Source organism: Rhinopithecus bieti, unplaced genomic scaffold, assembly GCF_001698545.2.
Source record: "Rhinopithecus bieti isolate Rb0 unplaced genomic scaffold, ASM169854v2 scaffold_41913, whole genome shotgun sequence".
Classification (NCBI taxonomy): Eukaryota; Metazoa; Chordata; class Mammalia; order Primates; family Cercopithecidae; genus Rhinopithecus; species Rhinopithecus bieti.
Genome location: NW_016818964.1, coordinates 3893033 through 3914410, shown reverse-complemented (window position 1 = coordinate 3914410; position 21378 = coordinate 3893033). Strand labels below are relative to the sequence as shown.

Here is a 21378-nt window from a genome sequence, read left to right as displayed (position 1 = left end):
GTCTCGGCCTCCCAAAGTGCTGGGATTACAGGCTTGAGCCACCGCGCCCGGCCACTCAGAAACCAGAATACTTTCACAAAAACATTGGTGTTAAAAGAAACCACCAAAATCTGTGGTTCTCAACAGAGTTTAGTCCTCCAGGGATCATGGTGTCAGGGACCCAGAAACTGAATCCTTATAGAATGTGAAAAGCGAACACTTTTCTATCTCCATTGCTTCTTTCCTTCCTTCCCTCCCTCTCTTCCTTCCTCCTTCCTTTTCTTACTTGTCTCCTTCCCTCCCTGCATTCATTCCTTCTTCTCAAACCTGGCAAAGGAAGCCCATGAGGTCTGTGTCTTAGTATTTATGCCTGAGTATAGTCATCAGTGTCTGCTAACTGGGTGTGTGAGTGATGTGTTCAGTACTATTTAAATCCTTGTCTCAGTTTCAGCCGAGCACTTCAGGGCAGTCTGCCTGGATTGGTCCTGTCACCCTGGCCTGCCCATCTGGGTGAATGTTAAAATCCCTTTCTAAGCTGGTGTTTTTATGGCTGGCTGGCGTCACCTGTCATAAATCAAGGTGGGCTGAGGTTTAGCACTGAGGTTAGACAGAATCACTCACAGCAAAACTAGAGCGGTTTTATTTTTCTATTTTAGTTGCAGGCACCAGCCCTATATATATATATAGCTTAAACTTAATTTGGTGTGTAATTGGGACTAGCTCTTTGGAGCCCTGGGTTATGTGTTTTGGAGCAGCTGAGAAGCGGGTTATGGTGGGGCAGGACGTGGTATGTTAATTGGTGGCCTCTGGGACCCGTGAGAGAATTGGATTTAAGTCCCCAGTTAGAGTGAGCTTGGCAGTTTTATTTGAGTCTCTGTGGGCACGTACTGGGGAGACCACCGGTTTGTGCCAGCTCTAGCAGGTTACTCACTGTCTGCCCTGATGCCCGCCTGTGCCTCCCTGGTCAGCATGGAGGCAAGCGGTGGTGGAGGAGCCCAAGAATGGGGAGGGTGGAGGGCCTCTACAAGACTTGGCCTGCCACTTACCTGTAGTAGTTGCATGCTGCTCGGCGCATGGTCCCAAAGAGGGTTTTGCATTTTATTACCAAAGTCTCGATAAAAGGGACTTGGGTCAGAGCAAACATGGGGGGAGGAAAAACAAAGGAAATTAAATGCAAAATCACTGCTGGTGAAAAACCACATGGAGGCCTTGACTTTAATACCGCCAGAGCCGACGGGGAAGTGGCCCCCAGGAGTCGGAACCGAAGGACGTTGGCCTGGTATTCGTGAAGCCTGGCCCCTCTCTTGTTTAAAAAGAAATTGCCATTTAATTTGTTTCTGAGTTTTATTTCTCAAGTGAACCAGCATGAGGCCATGTAATGAGGTTGTGTTTCTGGGAGGTGTTGAAAGATGGGGAAAGGAGCGAAACCACCAAGCAGCGCTGGGCCATGCCAGGAGTAAGGAGTGGCAGTGGGCTGTGGGAGTCAGCAGTGCCGAGGCTAGAGGGGCAGGCAGGGGCTGTCCGAGGGCTGGCTCCTCTACACACCGTCAGTGGGGCAGGGCTCGCCATTGTGTGGTCGGAGGGCGGGCCAGTTGGCTGGGCTGCCTCACTTGGCTCGAGAGAGGAAAGATGTTTTTTCATCTGGTTTAAAGATCCACAGGGGCCCGCTCAAGCTGATGGAGTGAGATTGTGTGGCTGATGTGAGCCAAGAAGGACCCTTGCAGTTAGAAAGAATCTGAGCCATGGAGAAAAGGAATCCTTGGGCAAGGAGGAGAAGGGGTTTCCCGGAGAGCAGAGGTCAGCTCAGACCAAGAATGAGCAAGTGCATGTAAAGCATCTCGGGAGGTCACTTATATAAAAGGTTGGGCAAGAGATTTCTAGTCCAGGGAGCATCAGGGAAGCCCCCAGAGCCTGCCACCGATGGGGGCTGCGGTTGTCCTCTGGTGCTGAGACAGCTGTGCAGTGCTGGGCTTCTTGGGAAATGACGCCTGGGGCATGGGAGCAGATGGGTGCCAAGGTGTTCTTGCCTCTGCACAAAACTAGAGTAAAGTTGCAAAGTGTGAGGCCTCCTGCCACCCTCCCTCCCCTGGCCTCCCGGACAGTGGATGGGGACCTTCACTGTCAAATGATCCTCCCAGTGGTGACAGAGAGAACACAGGGTAGCCAGTCCCTCTCTGCCAGGTGACCATGCTGTCCCAGTCCTTAGTGTGTGATCCCCTGGCACACACACATAACCCCTGGGGTTCAGGTGGGAACCACCTTCTCTGCTGCCCCAAGCTCTGCCTCCAGCTGGCTCCTCCCAGCCTCTGCAGGTGCCGGGTCTACTTGTCTAAAGGCGCTTGGCTCTGTGAGGACTGCAAAAGGCACTCTGCCCATCTGCAGGGCCTCTGTGCATGGCCGTGAAGTGCTGTCAATTGGAAGAACAGATTAGCCTGTTAACTACACAACTTTTTTTGCACCCGGCGTGCACAGGCTTCATTGTCTCTTCAATAGCCCTAGGAGGGAATCATTATCTCCATTTTACAGGGGAGTCCAGTAACTTATCCAAAATGAGCAATCATAGCCATGGCTGCATCTTTTAAGCACTTATGATGGGGAAACTGAGGCCCCAAGTACAGAACTGACATTGTCCAAGGTCACTCAGAGGGGCTTGTTGGCAGAGCCCTCTTGTTGCTAAAACTCTTTTCTGTCTTCTGTGGGAGAAAGGTTGAGATAGGAGCAATGTGGGGTGATCACACGGCCCCCCTGATGTCCTCTCCACCCGGCACTGCTGCCACTCTGAGCTGGGTCATCAAGTGATCTGGGGCTGTCCTGTGCATGGCAGGATGTGGAGCAATGTCCCTGGCCTCTGCCCACTAGATGCCAGCAGCCCCTCCCCTCAGTCCTGGCAATCAAAAATATCTCCAGGCATTGCGGGATGTCCCCTGGAGCCGTCACCCCTGGCTGAGAACCACTGGTTGAGAGCCAGGCCTTGAGGGATTCCAAGCTGCATGAGATGTTCTGTGTGGGGGCATGGGGTGAGGAAAGCTGGGAGGCCAGAGTACTTCCTGGAGGGGGGTTTGGAGCATTGAGACCCCCCAGCCTGGCTGAAGAGCAGACACCCCCAGGGTGCTGCAGAGCAGTGGGAGGTGCTCCGTGCAGCACCTCAGCCGTCATGCATTCAAATCCTGGCGTTTATCTGAGCGGCCATGCTCCTAAGCTCCCTGTGCCTCCGACTCCTTACCTGTAAAACAGGGACCACGTGAGAGCAGCTGTGCAGGAATGAGGCTCACAGAAGAGACAAGTTATTGCGTGGGAAGTGGCGGCTGCTGTCAAGCACCTCCCTTGAGGGACCTTCACTGCCCTGGTTGGCAGGGCAGGCTCACCCATTCAAACGTCTCCTTCTCTGCAGCAGCTTGATGGCAGAGGGAAGGTGGGCTTTTTGCCCCCCACGCTGTGCTGCAGCTCACCCATCCTGGTGGCAGGTTCAGGGAGCCTGGTACCCCTCCGCCTCCTGCATGGGGGTGAGTGCATGTAGAGATGAAGCCACAGCTCGCCCCCTTTTCTCCCTCCCCTCTCCCAAGCAGCGTCTCTGAAGCTGGAAACACTGGCCCTAATGGACCTGTCTGGATGGACGTCAAAGAATACGGCTCCCACGTGGAAATTCTGTCCGCCTAGGCAAGACACCTCTCATAAGAATCAGATTCTGCCCAACTGTATGAATTCAGTGACTAAAGCCATTTGGAGATGGCCGTTGTCAGGAAGAGCCCTTTAGACAAAGAAGGACAGGAAAATGACCGTTTTTTGGCCCAGTGCTCACAAGCCATTCCCCTTGCAATATCTCACTTAATTGTTTCAAGTGACTGTTGAGCCTGGGGTCCGTGGTGGAGCCTGTGTGTCTGGTTCTAGACTGCCTGGTCTTTATCTTTTGCCAGGCTGAGATGCTCATTGTCATTCTCTGCCTCACCCAAAGATGACCAAAAAATGATGCTAATCATCTCCTCTGGCTAAGATTTAAGTTTCCAAACTGTACATCCTCATCAACTGCAGAGCTGGTTAAATGCAGATTCCCAGGCCCCAGCCCCAGTGTGAGGCAGTAGGTCTAGAGTCTAGGAATTAGCATCTTAACTGTCATCCCAGAGGCTCATGACATTAGTGACCCATGTGGGCCACACGTTGAGAAACTCTGAGCCATTTACTGATCACATTTAAATTGTATACAGCAGTACATGTGCTTGCTGTGTGTGTGTGTGTGTGTGTGTGTGTATGTGTGTGAGAGAGAGTATGTGTGTGTTTTCTCTGGGCATAATGAAATGTCAAGCAATTTTAGATATTTTTCTCTATGCTTTTCTGTATTTTAATTTTTTACAATGAGCTTATAATTTTTTATGAGCAGATAAACCCATCAAGACTTTCTCCTGGGCAGCAAAGAGCAGAAGTATTATCAATATGTAGAAAGTAGATTTGGGGCAAATGTGGACATAGAGACAAAAAGCCACAACTGTAAATAAACATTTTAACTCCTAGTGCCTGCAACCCTTCCTCTGTGACTCCAAACTCCTGAGCCAGCCACAGACAGCCTGGAGAAGAGAGGAATGCCCCACCTCCCATTTTCAAGTGATCCGTTCATGGCAAAGCAGAGCTAAAGACACACCTAGGAATTTGGGCTGGTGCGGCTGAGCCAGGGCCAGGTCTCCCTCCCTTCTGTCTCGGCCCCTGGAGTCCAGGCCTAGCCAGCTCCTGTTCCTCCACCCGACCCAGCACTCGGGCACCCTGGCCAGCCAGGCAGAGCCAGGGATGGCGATTTTACAGCACTTTTATGACTCTGTTCTTGCCCAGTAAACCCACACCGGGCCTCACAAACACTGTGAGAAGGCCAGGCCCTTCCAGAGAAATGGTTTCCTACACCTTTACAACGTGATAGGAAAAAAGGGGCCGTTGGATTTATGGAAACTATATAAAGTTTATGGAGTCTTGGCAGGCCAGAAGTAGAAAGAGTCTGCAGGATGGGGGGTGGGCATCCCAAAGCGGAGAAGGCCATGAAAGAGCCGCAGACCTTCGTGTCCAGACACCAGTCAAAACGCCGGTGACCAGAGCAATGCTGGGGGACTCTGGGGTAGAGGAAACTGGCCTTGCTTGCGGCAGCGGCTGTGGGGGTGCTTTCTGGGGTGATACCATTTCATCTCCATAGCATTCCTGTAAGGGAGGCATGGCCAACCTCATTCTGTGGAGGGGATACCAAGGCAAAGGTGTTTTGAAAATTGCAGATGTGCCCAAGGTCGCCCAGCCAGTGGTGCGTGGCGCTGAAGTGGATGTTCTGGGGCAGCCTGAGTTCTCGCAGGCTCTCCAGTGTATTGAGCAATGCGTCCCAGTTTTAGGTCCGGATAACATGGTGTCCACACTCTGCTTCAGTTTGGGACTTGTCTGCTATTTGGAGTTGTCTCAGGGTCCCCTGGGGTCCTTCCGTCAGCCCCGTCCCCCTCTGTGGGTTAGCTTTGCTGTTGAAGCTGATTTGTGCTCAGGTCAGCCTGCTGGCTTTGGCTAGAATGGAAGTGAAGCCAACCCCAGAGGGGTTGGCTATGAATCAGGACAGGGTTAAAACAGAGTCTTTGCTTTTGGCCACCCCCCGCCTTGTTCCAGTTCTGCCAGCAGGTCCACTTAGGGCCCTGCAGGAGAACCTCATGGGGTCTGAAGTCACCTTTTCCAGTTCCTGTCAGCCTTCGGCACTCTAATCCATTGCTCCTTGCATGTGCACCTTGTGACAGCCGTGTTTTCTCTCTTTTACTTATTTGGCTGTGAATTTTTGGAGTGCAGATTCCATGAATGCTTAATTCTTCATCTCTGGTTTTGCCCAGAGAACCTATCATAATTTCTAGAATATGGTAATTACTGCATAAATATCAGCTGGGAGGACGAATAGATGATTGGATGGATGGATGGATGGATGGATGGATGGATGGATGGATGGATGGATGGATAAATGGATGGGTGGATAGATGGATGGATGGATGGATGAATGGATGGGTAGGTGGATGGATGGATAGACGGATAGATGAGTTATGTATAGACTGTCAGATACCCATCTCCTCATTTACACCCTTGAGTGCAGTTAAACTAGCAACCTAACCCAGGTTCTCTGAGGCTTTTACTAAATGCACTTCTGTTTTAGGGGATATACCTTGTTCTCTCTGAAGCCATACGGAGAAACCAGCCTGAGTGTTTGAATGTGTGTGTAAATACTTTACGGTCCCCATAAACTTGTTTAAAGACAGGTGGGGGTAAAAGCATAAACTGGGACAGCCTTGTGGGAGGGCAATTTGGAAGTAGCTATTAAAATTTTTAATGTGCCTACCCCTAAGACCCAAAAGTTCCACTTTTAGTTGTCATGGGCAAGAAATATATTCATCTATTTGTGCACAAAGAACCATGCACCAGGATGCTCATACAATGCTTGTTTCTGCATTGCTCGAAACAGTGAAAAATGGGCAGTAGCCTTGATGTCCATCCATGGGGGGAACACCCAGATTATGGAAAACACTGTAGCCATCAGAGAGATTAAGGTGGATCCATATTGCAAACTGGAGGATTTCTGATAGAGCTTGGGACAGATACTCTTCAAGCTTCCAGGAGTCTCCAAGACTCTGGTACTCACTGGTCTCAGCAGATGTCTCCTCCCAACCTCATTTCTATTAACTTATTTTCCTTCTCCCTTCCCTCTCACCCATGAAACACAGTTTACTAGAATTCGTTCTTTAATTCTTATGCCTACTAGCCAGTGACCTCCCTTCCAGAAAAGGAGGAAACAGAAAAGCAGTGATGTGCGTAATTACTGTCCGCTGGTTCTTCAGTTAAAAAGATTGTAAGGCATAATATTGAAACGTGATTTATGGGTGCTACATTCTACCAAATAATAAGGCCAAGAGGAAAAAAGTCCCATTGTTTCAGAAAACCATAACCTTTGCTCTCCTGCAGGAGATAAATTGGCTCTTATTTTCTTATTGCTAAAGAAATGTGAAACAGTTTTAGGTATATGTGATATGGTCTTTCAATATTTCGAAATCCAGAACTGAGTAGTTGAGGAGACGTCTGGCTCGGATATTGAAGGAAGTTTCCTGGAGGCCCGGCAGCTCACAGCTGAGGAGGCTGCAGCCTCGGGCCACCACGCACCCTCACCCAGACACTGGCACTGGGCCCATCTCAGAACACCCTCCGGGTGCTCGAGGGCCCAAGACAGCGAAGGCCACAGAACTCAGGAGAGAACAGAAAAAGCACAGAATCCAGAGTTCCACCTTGACTGTTTATTAACTATTTGCCCCTCCGTTTCTTCATGTGTAAAACAGAAATGACAACCTTACTATTAATTGTGTGACCTTGGACACATTACATCTCCCTGAGCATGACTGTCCCATCTGAAGGTCGTAATAGCACCTGCCACAGAGGATGGTTGTAAGGATTAAATTAGTTAATCCATGTAAATTACACTAGGTCAGTGCCTGCCACATAGTAAGTGCTCAGTACGTTTTTAAAAAATCGCTGTGTGACTATTGCAGACACCTTCACCGTGATTGGAATAGCTGGAATCTAAACTCAAGCCTTCCATTTCCAGGGTTCTGGCTGGTGTGGAGCTGGCAGACCTGGATGGGGATTCCCAGCTCTGCCTCTTCAGCTGAGCAAGTCACTGGAACCTCTCTGAGCTGCATTCTGTTCAGCTGTAAAATACTAGTTTGTACTTTGCAGAGGGTGTTGTAAGGCAGTGGTCTCCAGCCTTTTTGGCACCAGGGACCAGTTTTGTGGAAGAAAATGTTTCCATGGGTGAGGGGAATGTTCTCATGCTCCTATGAAGATTTAATGCCCTGCTGATCTGACAGGAGGCGGAGCTCGGGCCATCATGCTCGCTCCCCGCTGCTCACCACCTGCTGTGCTGACCAGTTCCTAACAGACGCGAACCAGTACTGGTCCCTGGCCTGTGGGTTGGGGACCCCTGTTGTAAGGTTTAAAGATGAATGGAAACAAAGTGTCTGGGACACAGTGAGTGCTCGGTGGATGGCAGTCGCCCTTGACAGTGAAAGGTCTTTCCTAAGAAGCCTCTTTGTGTAATGCTCTCCCCTGGGAGAAGGAGTCTGTTCCTGGTTTATGTCCTTCTGGTTCACTTTGGCTCAGCAGCAAATGTCTGCAGAACTCTTTATTCCTGGAGGGCACAAAGTCTGCCCTGACTCTAGAAATAATAGCTACAAAGAAAAACCGCTGGCAGCCCCTGTGCCAGGGACTGTGTGGAGCTGGCTCTGCAGGAGCCTGGGTGTCCTTAGAGCAGCTTGGAGAGTGAGCTCCTTGTCCTCAGTGTGCAGATCAGACATGAGGGTCGGGGTCTGGCCCGGGCACACAAAGCTGGGAGATGGCAGGGCTCAGAGTCTGATCTTGGGCTGTCCAATCCCTTTCACCAGACTGTGGCACATTCCAGAGCCCCCTATCCAATTCCTAATTATTGACTCTACTCCACCTCGACCCTGACTGTGCTCTCCCATCTCCTCATGCCCATCACTGCCACTGGGTGGCTATGCAGTTCCATTACAGCCTCTTGTGGGGTTGATTTGTAGTTTTTTCACCAGTGCTTCTTAGCTCGAACTGTCAGATGTCTCAGTGTTTGAATTGGGTTGCAGAGAACGTTTTGTTCTGTGTGTCTGAATCTATGGGTTTACATAGATGCTCAGGGGTTGGGCTGGGGACCATGGGTTCTGGGTGCCACGTAAGGCCTTGCCAACCCCTTCCAGAAAGGACTCTGTTCTTACATGGGACACCCTGGGGTTCTATCTGCCCTCCACCTAGAATCTCCCCTTGGGAAGGGGAAGGTGTGATTTTGCATGTATTTCTTTTTCTCCCAGCTAACGGTGTTGCTTTGTTTTCAGTTGAGAGGGAAAATGTGCAGAAGAGGACCTTTACTCGATGGATAAATCTACATCTAGAAAAGGTAATGGGGCACTTGGGTGTTTGCTAAGTGATTGATTCATCTGTAACTGAATTTACAGCTCCGGAGAGTGGAGCGGGAGCTGGTGACCTGTGCTCTTTTTGTCATTCATTCATTTAAACGTTTATGAGTGTCTCCCCCTGCCGGTTACGAAGCTCAGGATTGGGAAGAGATGGCTGAGACAGTCTGCCCTCCTGGGATCATCAGTCTTGTCACGGGAAGGAAAGAGAGGGTCTGTCTTTAAGTAGGAATCTGAGCAGGTGGTGGAAGACATACATTATTGAACACACCAGCACCTGAAAATCAGGTGTCGTTGGGCCTGAAACACAGGAGCGCATCTCGATTGCCAGAACCGGGCTCTGTGAAGAGCCAAGAGCCATTTGTAGGTATTTGGATTGATTTTTGCAAGAACTCTGATTATCTTTGGACAAAGCTAGATTTCCTTCTAAAGTCACATCATGTTGCTATTTAATAATAATAATAGTAATAATAATATTGCCTGGCTTTTTTGATGTACATCACTCTGCATCAGGCATCCTGCCTAGTGCCATACATGTGCCATGTCTCCTGTCATCCTCACGACGATTCGAATTACGCTCTCCTATCAGAAGGAGGAAACAGGCACGGAAACATAACGTGGCTTTCCTGGGCTTTCTGTGGCTTCTCCTCTGTATTCGGCGTAGTGGCTCTTCTCTTCCTCTGTCTGTTTGTTTTCTTGCATTCTTTGACCTGGCTGTTTTGAGTTGCATTTTGTCTGCAAGCATCTCATGCACACTCCGTAAAACAAAAGCAGCTGAATCAGCTCCCCCCTTGAAAGAGACTAAAGGAAGAGCCACAGAGGAGAGGCAGTGATGGGAAGGGATGAAGAGTCCTGGGTGAGAAGGGGGATGGGAGCGGGCAGAAATCTCAGCCATCCTGGTTGGATGGACCTCAAGACTGTGGGCCTGGGGCTGGGAGAGGAGAGCTGATTTTTCTCTTTTTTAGGAAGTTGATTTTTATCTACTCACTTCACCTCTTTCTCCTTAAGCACCACTATGTGGTTTTCCAGCTATACCCAGCAAGTAGTCTCAATTCTGTTTAAAACTAGGAGCACCCCACTTTCGTGTTTGTAGGTGTATCTTCTCTCTCCTCCTCTTAAAAGGTTCAAGAGAGGCCAGGTGCATTGGCTTGTGCCTGTAACCCCAGTGCTTTGGGAGGCCGAGGCAGGTGGATCACTTGAGTTCAGGAGTTTGAGACCAGCCTGGCCAGCATGGTGAAACCTCCTCTCTACTAAAAATACAAAAATTAGCTGGGGATGGTGGCACATGTCCATAGTCCCAGCTACTGGGGAGGCTGAGACTGGAGAATCGCTTGAACCCAGGAGGTGGAGTTTGCAGTGAGCCGAGATCGCACCACTGCACTCCAGCCTGGGCGGCACAGCGAGATCCTGTCTCAAAAAACAAAACAAAACAAAAGGTTCGGGAGTAACTATTGACTGCCCTTATGGTTAACACAAAAGAAAGGTTCTCAGAGGAAATCACTGAAATGATTAGAAAGCAGAGAAAATAAATGTGGCTTTTAGGAAGTGGAGCTATTGACCACAATTCTAATTCCCATAGTTTACCTTTAGGTCTAGGATGTTGCCCAAGCAGGCTTTCGGCCACCCACACCTCTACTCCCCACGTGTAGAACGTGTGACGCAGTGCCACCACTTCACCTGGAGCATCCTGAACTCTACAGGTGAAAGATTGTGTCGCACATGAAGCTTATGAATCATCTGCCAGTTGTTTTGATTATTGGCACATTTTCGGCAATGCTCCTGAAGTGAAGTGTTATTTTTGGGGGGAAAAAAAGGAAAACTGGTCCCCAAACCTGAGATCACTGAGCTCTTAAATTAATGCCTGATGTGTGTCAGGGTAGCTGGAAATTCCTGCTGGGGGACACGCTAGAGCCATGGAATATTTCTTTCTTTCTTTTTTTAAAATTAAAATAAATAAATACAGAAAAGTACAGAGGATCATGTGGCGAATATCCCCGCACCCACTCACCGCCCCAAATGAACCTCTGTTCGCATTTATCATATCAAGGATTTTCTCCCTGGCCAAGTTCCTGCCCCTGTCTCAGGGCAGGTGGGTAGCGCCCACTCTGAAGATAAATCAGATAGCGCCTGAAACTGATGTCTAATAAACAGGGCAAAATTAACAGCCATGTTTCCAACCTTGAGACTTTCAAGAACAACCTTTCATGTAAAGGAAACCCAGGAACTCCTCGGTGAATTGGGCTTAACTGCAATTTGAAGGCTGTCAGAAATATTTACTGAGTCTCTGGCTTCTGGAAAAATTCCTTAATTTACTGAAGGAGTTAGATCATGAAGAAAGCCCTGGGGGTGCTGTTTATTCGGCCATACCGATCTCATGAAGCCCACGGAGCGTTTGGGGCCCAAGAAGTGTTTTCCCTGGCGCCGGTTCAATTTCTCCCCCTGCCATCTCACAGGATGGACTCTGGCCAAGGCCTTGTTTGCTGCTGCTGCTGAGGCTCTTACAGGAACTGTCAATGGAAATTATTCTTCAGGTTTAACTCAGAAGTAAGGCTTGGCTACGGCCAGGGCTGGTAACTGGAAATTTTGTTAGTCCATTTATCAGGGGGTATTTTGTTTGGGTCTCGCATTTTCTGCCTCGCATTAACAGGAATAACATTTCCGTAAGAGCCTCAGTAACCTGATCCCGTCATGCTCAGGGTGGAATGTGCCCAAGGAGCTGCAGCAGTTTGCAAAGAAAATAATTTGCCTTTTGGTTCAAAGTCGCTGTTGCCCTTGAAGCGAAGCCTTTTTCTATGCACCTGCGGGTGGAATTGCCCTGTATTTTGACTAACTGGGGGTAAAGGGACTCGTATAAAGGGTAAGAAAATGCCACCTTCCTCCATAAAAAATGAAACACAGGCCCTCCATGGCTGCCACGGGAAGGAGGCTTTCCCACAGGGAAAGGGTGGCTGGGCCACAGTTCCACTGTTTCCTGCCCCTGGGTCTCTGGCTGGTTATGGATACCACCCTCCCATTGGCCTCAGGAGCTCCACGCCCCATTAATCCTGTCTCCCATGTGAATGCCCAGCCTTCCCTGTACCCAGGAGCAGAGAGAGCACCCAGACCAGCTGCTCTAACCTTGCCAAAGCCCCCAGTACAAAAAGGTAAACAGGGAATTCATGCTGGGGTGGGAGCTTGTTAAGAATCAGGTTTTGGCTGGGCATGGTGGCTCATGCCTGTAATCCCGGCCCTTTGGGAGGCCAAGGCAGGAGGATATCACATGAGCCCAGGAATTGGAGACCAGGCTGGGCAACACAGAGAGACTCCATCTCTACAAAGAGTTTTAAAAATTAACCGGACATGATGGCACATGCCTGTAGTTCCAACTATTTAAGAGGCTGGGATGGGAGGATCACTTGAGCTGAGGGTTTGAGACTGCAGTGAACTGTGATCACGCCACTGCACTCCAGCCTGGGCCACAGAGCAAGATATCATCTCAAAAAAGAAAAAAAAGAAGAGGAAGAAGATTCTAGAAGAAGAAGAAAAATGCAAGTTTCTGGACCCTGCTCCCAGAGATTCTGTTGCGATTAAGAGGAGTTATTATCAAGCTTGTTTAGACAGTAGAAATCTTTCTTCAAGCAAAGCGTTACCTAGAACCGTAAACGCAGTCACCCTTCCTCCTCTGGGGTTCCACATCTGTGGGTTCAACCAACAGCAGATAAAAAATATTCAGAAAAAAAAACTGCATCTGTACTGCATATGTACAGAGTTGCTTCTTGTCATTACTCCCTAAACAATAGAGTATAACAACTATTTACATCACATTTACACTGAATTAGGTATTACAAGTAATCTAGAGATGATTTTAAGTATATGGGAGGATGTGCATAGATTATATACAAATATTCACTATTATATATCAGGGACTTGAGCATCTGCAGATGTTGGTACCCGAGGGAAGTCCTGGAACCGATCCCGTATAGATACTGAGGGCTGACTGTACAGGCCAGTAGGAGCTGAGCCTCTCTGATTAAAGCGGGTGCAGTGGGATCAGCTGCCTCCTCCACCCCCCTCTCTCCCATAGGGTATCCTAAAGCTGCTCTGCTGAAGTCTAAGGTTCCAGGGAACAGAGTTTGCAAATCCTCGCACTGGAGCATCTAACCCACAAGTTCCAGCCAGTTCTTTCAGCCATGTCCAGCCAAGCTCCTAGTGGATACCACCTGGACAGCAGACCCCCTTCCAGGTCTAGGCCCAGAGAGGAAAGCCCAGGGGGCTTCTGTCTGTTTTCCTTCCCAGGCCCCCCTCCACACTCCAGATCCTGTTTAGGGAATTGCGTTTTCCCTTAGCGAGAAGGAAGTAGTCTATGGGAACGGAGGCTGGGGCTTCTGTTTACTGACCCAGGGAACCCAGAAAGTGAGCGAGTGGGGCAGAGAGAAGGTGTTTCAAGAGCCATTCACTACGAAGGGGCCGCCAACTGAGGACGTCTCCCTTCCACTGATGGCCACAAGGCATACGCCTTCTGAATGAAATGTCTTCCTGAGGAGGGCATCCAAGGCTCTGCAGGCAGCAAGCCACTTAGCAGTCAGCAGGTGGTCCTGGGCTGGGCAGGTGGGTGCTGTGCCAGGCTCCCTACCTGCATGATCTCATTGCATTCCAGCCCAGCCCTCTGACGAGGGTCAGATTCCTCACCTGACATTGCAGACAAGTACACTGTCTTTGTGCAAGTGTGCAAGGTCAGGTTAGCCCCAGGGAGGTTAAAGAACATGCCCAAGGCCAAGTTGCTGTCAAGGTAGAACTTGGCTTTGAACTCAGGTGTGTCTAACGGCCTTGCTTCTCATTGGCTCATGTGAGAGGTGCAATGTTGATTTATCTCAGGAAGTTGGATTTTGTGGAGGAATAGAGGAGGAGTATGCAGCTTTTTTTTTTTTTTTTTTTTTGGTACAACTTTAATAAGTTTGATGTGTAATAATGAGCTTGAATTGCTTTTGTACCTAAACATATAAATACACATACACATGGACATGTAAATCGACCTCTGAACCTTTGAGTTCCTAGTGAGCCTACACACGTGAGGTGAGGAAAGGATCCTTCCCTTCACCCAACCATCAAGCCATTCAGCAGGTCAGCTGCGTCCTGCCAGCTGCCCGCCCTCCTAGCCAGTTCTCACACACCAGCCCCTTTTCCTGGCTTCCTCTGGTAAGGGTCCCACCACCTCCAAATTTGGTCTAAATCTTGGTGAAGCAATGACGGGCACCTCAGGAGGGCACACTTTTGAAGACTAAAGCGGTCTTGGAGATGCTGCTGACACCGGACTGAAGCCTGGAGAGTAACTGGCCCAGGGTCTTGTCATTGCCTTGTAGATCTAGGGTACGCTAGCGTTCGGCCCTTGTGGCCGGATACAGGAAACAGGACAATACCGAACAGCTAGCTTGACCAAATGCTGCGACTATCACTCATCCTTTTTGAACCTCAGTTTCCCCAGTCTAAAGTGAAGGGCGGCCAGGCGCAGTGGCTCATGCCTGTAATCCCAGCACTTTGGGAGGCCGAGGTGGGCGGATCACCTGAGGTCAGGAGTTGGAGACCAGCCTGGCCAACACAGTGAAACCCCGTCTCTACTAAAACTACAAAAATTAGCTGGGCATGGTGGCAGGTGCCTGTAATCCCAGCTCCTCGGGAGGCTGAGGCAGGAGAATCACTTGAACCCGGGAGGCGGAGGTTGCAGTGAGCCGAAATTGTGCCACTGCACTCCTAAGCCTGGGTGACACAGCGTGACTCTGTCTCAAAAAAAAAAAAAAAAAAAAAGAATAAATAAAATAAAATGAAGGGCTTGCACTAGGTAATTTCACATAACCCCTCATAGAATTGTTTATTCTACAGAAGGATATAGTCAAGATATGCCATTTCTTTCTGCCCTTAAGCATGTGGATGTGATCTAAACTTGGGATCTGAGATCTTCGGTTTGAAGGGCCCCCAAGGGTCACTTGTTTGATCAGTCCCCTGTTGGTGAATCTTCTCTGCAGCCTTCCTGCCAAGTGGCTGTGCACTGCTGCCTGGGTATCACCTGCAGGGGGATGGGCCTGCTACCTCCTTGGATGGGCATTTCTACCTGTAAACACAGCTGGATGTTTGGAAGTTTTCTCTTGAGCAGAAAGCTGCATCTCTGAAAATAGCTTTGTGGATTACACAGGTTGCTAATTGGCTACTTTCTTCCCTTCTCTTTCAAAGTGCAACCCACCTCTAGAAGTTAAAGATTTATTCATCGATATACAAGATGGCAAAATCCTAATGGCTTTGTTAGAAGTCCTGTCTGGGCGGAATCTGGTACGTATGTTACAGCAGGGTCAGAAAGAAAGAAAATGCAAAGGAAAACGCTGTTGAGGTTTTCTTTTCAACACAAATACCTGGACATACCCTATACTAAGAAACTCTGAAGCGGTGACTTTTTTTCATTAGTGCCTACGAGCCATATAATCATGTGGAATGAACTAGTACTTTTTTTTTTAAGTCAATGTATTTTAGAAAATAAATGCCTAGTATTTTCGGTGAGTCTGTTAAGGCTTAAGTTTAGAACTAAACAATTAAAATTTAGCCAGCCAGCCATTATGTAAACTAGAATGATCGCTAAGAATTGGAAAAATTGGAAGAAAAAGGCCTTTTATCAACCACCCTAAGGCTAAAACTAGAACTGCTGGCTTCTAGAACGTTCTTTTAAGTATGATTGAAGTTGAGCCAACTGGTCTTGACGTTCATTCCACTTTGGACATTAGCCAGACTTCTCCATGTTGCATCTGTCTGCTGTGTGCAGATTGGCCCTTGTTCTCTTCACAGACAGCAGAGTTTCTCAGCCTTGGCACTGTTGACATTTGGTTCAGATAGTTTCTTGTTGTGGGAAGATGTCCTGTGCATTACAGGACATTTAGTATCTAACTGCTAAATAACAGTATCACCCCCATGTGTGACAGCTAACAAGCTCCCAGACATGATGAAATGTTCCATGAGGGGGCAAACTGATCCAGCCCAGAATGGTAGAAGTGTCAGGGTTGAGAAAGCCTGTTCCAGAGTCCAGTGTTTGATTTGGCCTTGGCAACCCATTGTACCTAACACAAAGGTGCAGCAATGGGGTCACGACTCTACCAAACCACAGCTCAGCCAGCACAGAATGTCCTGGGTCTATCCTTAACTGTAGGTCTAAAGTCAAGAGTCCCTGCTTCTCTTCTCAGATATAATGTAGCTGGTATCTTATCAGACCTCTTAACCCTCCCACCTTTGCTTTCCCAGTGGCAAAACACAAGATACCTATTAGCAGCGCCCGCAGAGGGCTATGCAATATTATGTGATGAATTCTCAACGGTATTTGGTTTCTTAGAGGGTCTCGCCATGAGGAGGGTCCCCAAAGGACTTCCTGAAAAAGTACCTTCTAGTCCCTTGTTTATGCTCCCAGCAACGCAGGCTCCCCACTTTATTGCCGGAGCCCTGGTCACCAGCTACTGTGTCCTTGGTGGGCCTCCACAGGGAGTCTTTGATTCTGGAGCCCAGCCAAGAACAGTCCTCCACTTCCCCATGAGCGTGGCCTGGCACTTCACACCTGGTAGAACTGACCCACTGGTTTGCCTTGTAATACAGTCTTCCCCCAACCTGGAGGAGCATCGATGCGGTTCAGTTCAGGGTGAGTTGGCTGTGATGGCATTCCTGGTATGCAGAGCTAATGTTGTCAGAGTTTTAGCTTCCGCAGACATCTCTCTGCCTCTTTCTCTCTTTCGACCTGGGATAACTGTCCACAAAACTCTTGGCTAGAAAACAGAAACATCTGCCGCCACTGGGGAGGACCTTGGCTGGATGATTTAGCAGCTGAGCAGTGATGCTGGCAGCTAGTGCTCCCTGTCCTAACACAAGCAGCAGTTCAGCAAAGGGAACATGTTACGGAGGGTCTCAGGAGAAGGGAGGAATCTAACAAGCCAGGAGCTGGGTCCCAGAGAAAAAATTGACAAATTTGTCCCTTGTTGACCCACTTCGGTTCCCCCCAACTCACCAACTTCAGTGAGTTAAATCCCAAGTACTGTAAATAAGGCCGACCTTTGAGAGCTCTCTGATGTCACATTTGTATGTCCTGAGAGGCACCTGTGTGAGTTTGGATGCATTACAGGTGGGTTTTAGTTGTGAGCCCCTAACTTTTTCACGTGAAGAAAGCAAAGCACACCCAGCAGCACCGCTGGGCATTGTGAAGTGCCTGCGTGGGTTTAATGTGCTTGTTTTGTTCTGTTCTGTTTTATAGCTGCACGAATACAAATCCTCATCACATCGCATTTTTCGGTTGAACAACATAGCGAAAGCACTTAAGTTTTTGGAAGATAGCAATGTAAGTATTTGAAGCACATCCTGCTAACACAAGCTTGTCCTGTTAGGAAAAGGATGTCATTTGAAGTTCAGTGCTGGTCGCAAGAGAAGTGTGAGACGGAGACTGATCTAAAATGGTCAGATTAAACTAAGCTTAAATTTCACAGAAATCACTCAGATGACCCCTCCGTTGGGAACATAGTCCCTGACTCCGTGCCCACCCACTTGACAGCCATCAGGATTAAAACTCTGATGGACGTTCAGTCGTGGAAAGGCAGAGCAGCTGACTAGCTCTCAGATATTTATAACTTAGTTCACGTTTTCTCCTTCATTCCCTTGAATAAGAGTATGGCAAGCATGTCCGAGGGTAAAGCTTTCTCTTGGAACAGAATATGGGAGAAAAAGGGGAAGAGGGGGGCTAAATGAGCCAGGGGGAAAAAAAGTATAAAATTCTCCCTATCTTGATGTAACTTTCTAGACTCTGATGAACTTTTTCTGTGCCTGGAACTCTTCTCCACGTTCTTCACACATGGGTAGGGGCGGCTCAGCAGGGAGGACGTTTCATCGCGCCTCAGAGCACAGTTATTATGCCCATGTCAGAGATGGGCTACCCCACAGGACCAGGTCTGGGACTTGCAAGTTATTCAACTTCTCTAAACCTGCGCTTCCTCATCTCTAAAATGGGCATATTGTGAACACTAAAGGAACTGACCTGTGAAAAGCACTCTCCATTCTCGGGATGGCCCTTATCACTCAGCAGGCCCCTGAGTTATCACCCGACATGTGATAACTAGGTGTGATACCACCTTCTCCCAGCCGAGGAGGGAGAGGGAATATTTCCATAAACCAGTTCTTCGGCTTGTTTTCAGTCTGGCAAAACCAGCTGAGTTAGGAGGAACAAGAGGAGGAAAACATTGTCCCTGAAGCTCTTAACTGAAGTCTGGCTGTTAACTTTTTTATTCACTACGAAAAACAAAATGGCGGCTGGGCACCCAAGCCATGGTCTTTGGAAATATCTGCTCTTTGGGACCTTGTACCGCCTGCAATCACTACCTTCCCTCAGCCCAGTTCTCTGAGGGAACTAGGCACCTCAGGAGGGTTTTGTTCTCTAAATGGCGCTCCCAAGAGCCAGCGGCTCCCTGCTCAGCCCTGCCCTTCCCCTGTTGGGATGGTGCACCATGGTGTTTGTGGCATCCCTACGAGGCAGCTCTGTCTCCTGACTTTGAAACCTCAGCTTAGAGGGCCACAGCTGTCACTTGCCATTTGGGCTTCCCCCAGGTGAAAGGGAAGGTGGGGGTGATCAAGCTGACTAGCAGCTTTGGTTCCCTTGGACTGGAATGTGCTCAGTAAAGCCACAGAAACAGAAGGAGCTGTCAGAGCAGAGGCTTAGGAGACGAGCAGGTGAGTTCTCATGGGTGATCCATCATGCAGGACGTGTGCTCGTGATGAATGTGGACGCAGTATTGGACCTGAATTTGATCGACTGTGTCATTCACAGTATTGACAGCTTCCTTCCTGGCCTCCGACCTGCCAGTGATGAGCCTGTGTTGTCTGAATTATATTCTTGGCATCTGCTCTCAAAACAGGCTGCAGCTAGGGAACCCAGAACTCTCCCTCGATTAGGAAAGCCCAGGCCTAACTGATTGATGTTGTCGGAAACCCATGACAAACTCAGGATCAGAGACCCATGTCAGACAGGTTAAAAGGCCATGAGGGGAAGAGAGAGAGAAAAGAAATAGAGGAAAAAGAAAAAGGTTTTGTATGAGATGATCTTTTCAGGTTCTCTTTCCCCAGTCTGCCAGGCAGAATTTTGCAGTGTGGACCTGATAGTGTATCTTGACTTTATTTCTCCTCTCTTTCTCCTGAAGAATGACTTTTGCTTTATTAAGGTTGTTAAGAAAGAAAAAAATGTGACAGACACCAGTGTTGCCTGCAAAGCCTTAAATATTTACTCTCTGGCCCTTTTTAGAGAGGTCTGCAGAGCCCCAATCTGTGTCCAGTGCTTAGATTTTGTTTGTGGAATGAACTGATGACTTAGGGCAGTGATCCTCAAACCCGAGCATGCGCTGGAATCACCTGGTGCACTTGTTAAAATGCAGATTTCTGGGCCCACCCATGGAGTTTTTGATTCTGTAGGCATAGGAGAGAATGAGCATTTCTAACACAGGGGTCCCAAGTGATGCAGATGCTGCTGGTCCAGATGCCAGGTTGGCCTCAGGGATTTACCAAGAGCATCATTCTGTGGTCAGAACATAGTTAAACACATAGATAAGACCTTAGCTAAGTGTTTCTGCAAGAGGCACATTTCAACTCATCAGTGGGATATTTTCTAATGGTGCAGAAACCCTGGGCATAAACCTTATCCCAGCCTACTATTTCTAATTAGCAGTCAACTCACCCACCCACCGTCCGTGATTGCTCGTGTCGGTGCTCTGTGTTTGTTCCAAGGACATGCTAAATCCAGGTGTGGTGGTGTTTGTGTAGCAGACAGACCTACCAGACATTCTCCGTCTCTCTCGGAAAAGAATGACTGAAACCTTACCAGCTGTGTGATGCTGGGCATGTTATATTTAACCTCTCTGACATTCCCTCACCTGAACGGGAGGGACAATAGAAGTACCTGCTGATATGGTCTGGCTGTGTCCCCACCCAAATCTCACCTTGAATTGTAGCTCCCATAATTCCCTAGTGTCGTGGGAGAGACCTGGTGGGAGGTCATTGAATCAGGGGAGCAGGTCTTCCCCATGCTGTTCTCATAATAGTGAATCAGTCTCCTGAGATCTGATGGTTTTATAAAGGGGAGTTCCCCTGCACACGTTCTCTTGCCTGCCGCCATGTGAGATGTGTCTTGCTTCCCCTTCACCCTCCGCCATGAGTGTGAGGCTTCCGCCACCATGTGAGGAGTCCATTAAACCCCTTTCCTTTGATAAATTACTCAGTCTCAGGTAGTATCTTTGCAGCAATGTGAGAACGGACTAATACACCTACATCATAGGTTTATTGTGAGTATAAAATGAGTTAATATCTGGAAGGAGTTTAGAATAGAGGCTACACATGGTAAGTGCTATGTATGTGTTAATTAAATACACTTTTGCATGCTGAGTGTCCTTGAGAATGGCAGGGTAAGTAAGAAAAACAGGCTTATGCAAACACATACACACACACACACACACACACACACACACACACACACACACAGAGAACCAGAAAATAACATGTGTTATCCTCCCTGGACACCCCCCTTTAAGTTCATAAATTGCTTCCCTCCAGGTAAAACTGGTTAGCATTGATGCAGCAGAAATAGCAGATGGCAACCCTTCTTTGGTTCTTGGGCTGATATGGAACATAATCCTCTTCTTCCAGGTAAGATCATTTCCTTTCCAAAACACACAATCATGATCTTGTGTCTGCTGAGCGCCGCAGAAGAGAGTGGGGCCAGATCGAAGGAGGCAGTGAGGCTTAGTTTATGGCAGATTTTATCTTTTCTACTCACTGAAAAAGCACCAGAAAGAATCTGGTTGCTACAGTCCCTGTGATTTTAAAAGTGGTGTGAGTTCTCTAGAAGAGAATAGCCATCCTCTTGGGACTGGAAGAGTTAAATATTTACTTCAAAAAATAACTTTGTTCTAAAGTGTTGCAAGAACTAGGGAAATACTCCTGACCAAAAATGGAACTTGGTAGAGTTACTTTGCTGAAATCACTCAGTGTTCCTTAGAGATGATTAAAGAGCTTATACTAAAGATGCCTGAGGAAGAAGAATAACAGGCGAGACCTTATTGTTCCGTTCTTTGCAACTTCAGCCTCTAATTGGAAATGCAGATTTTATAGAGGAAGAACTGGATCTGTGATTGGAGTAAGAAGATGACATTTTATTTTTATTTTATTTTTTATTATTAAACTTTAAGTTCTGGGGTACATGTACAGAACATGCAGGTTTGTTACATAGGTATACACGTGCCATGGTGGTTTGCTGCACCCATCAAGCCATGAGAAGATAATATTTTAAATTGTGCTGAAGTTCATTTCCCTGTCAGGAGAGAGCTGGTATCTCATTTTCTAGAGCCCACTCGCTTTTGGAATAGAAACTCGTGGTTCACTGTTCGATTACCCTCCCAAGAGTGAAAGT

General features: G+C 48.2%; 1 protein-coding gene across 4 annotated transcripts in view; it reads left to right on the top strand.

Annotated features, from left to right (window-relative positions):
• The window catches only part of CLMN (calmin), a 136037-nt gene that overhangs the window by 92151 nt on the left and 22508 nt on the right, over positions 1-21378 (top strand). For all 4 annotated transcript variants that reach the window (XM_017857972.1, XM_017857970.1, XM_017857974.1 and 1 more), the window contains exons 2-5: positions 8862-8923; positions 15144-15239; positions 17191-17274; positions 20523-20615. In XM_017857972.1, coding sequence (XP_017713461.1) covers positions 8862-8923; positions 15144-15239; positions 17191-17274; positions 20523-20615 — 335 coding nt within the window. The remainder of the gene's footprint in view (positions 1-8861; positions 8924-15143; positions 15240-17190; positions 17275-20522; positions 20616-21378) is intronic.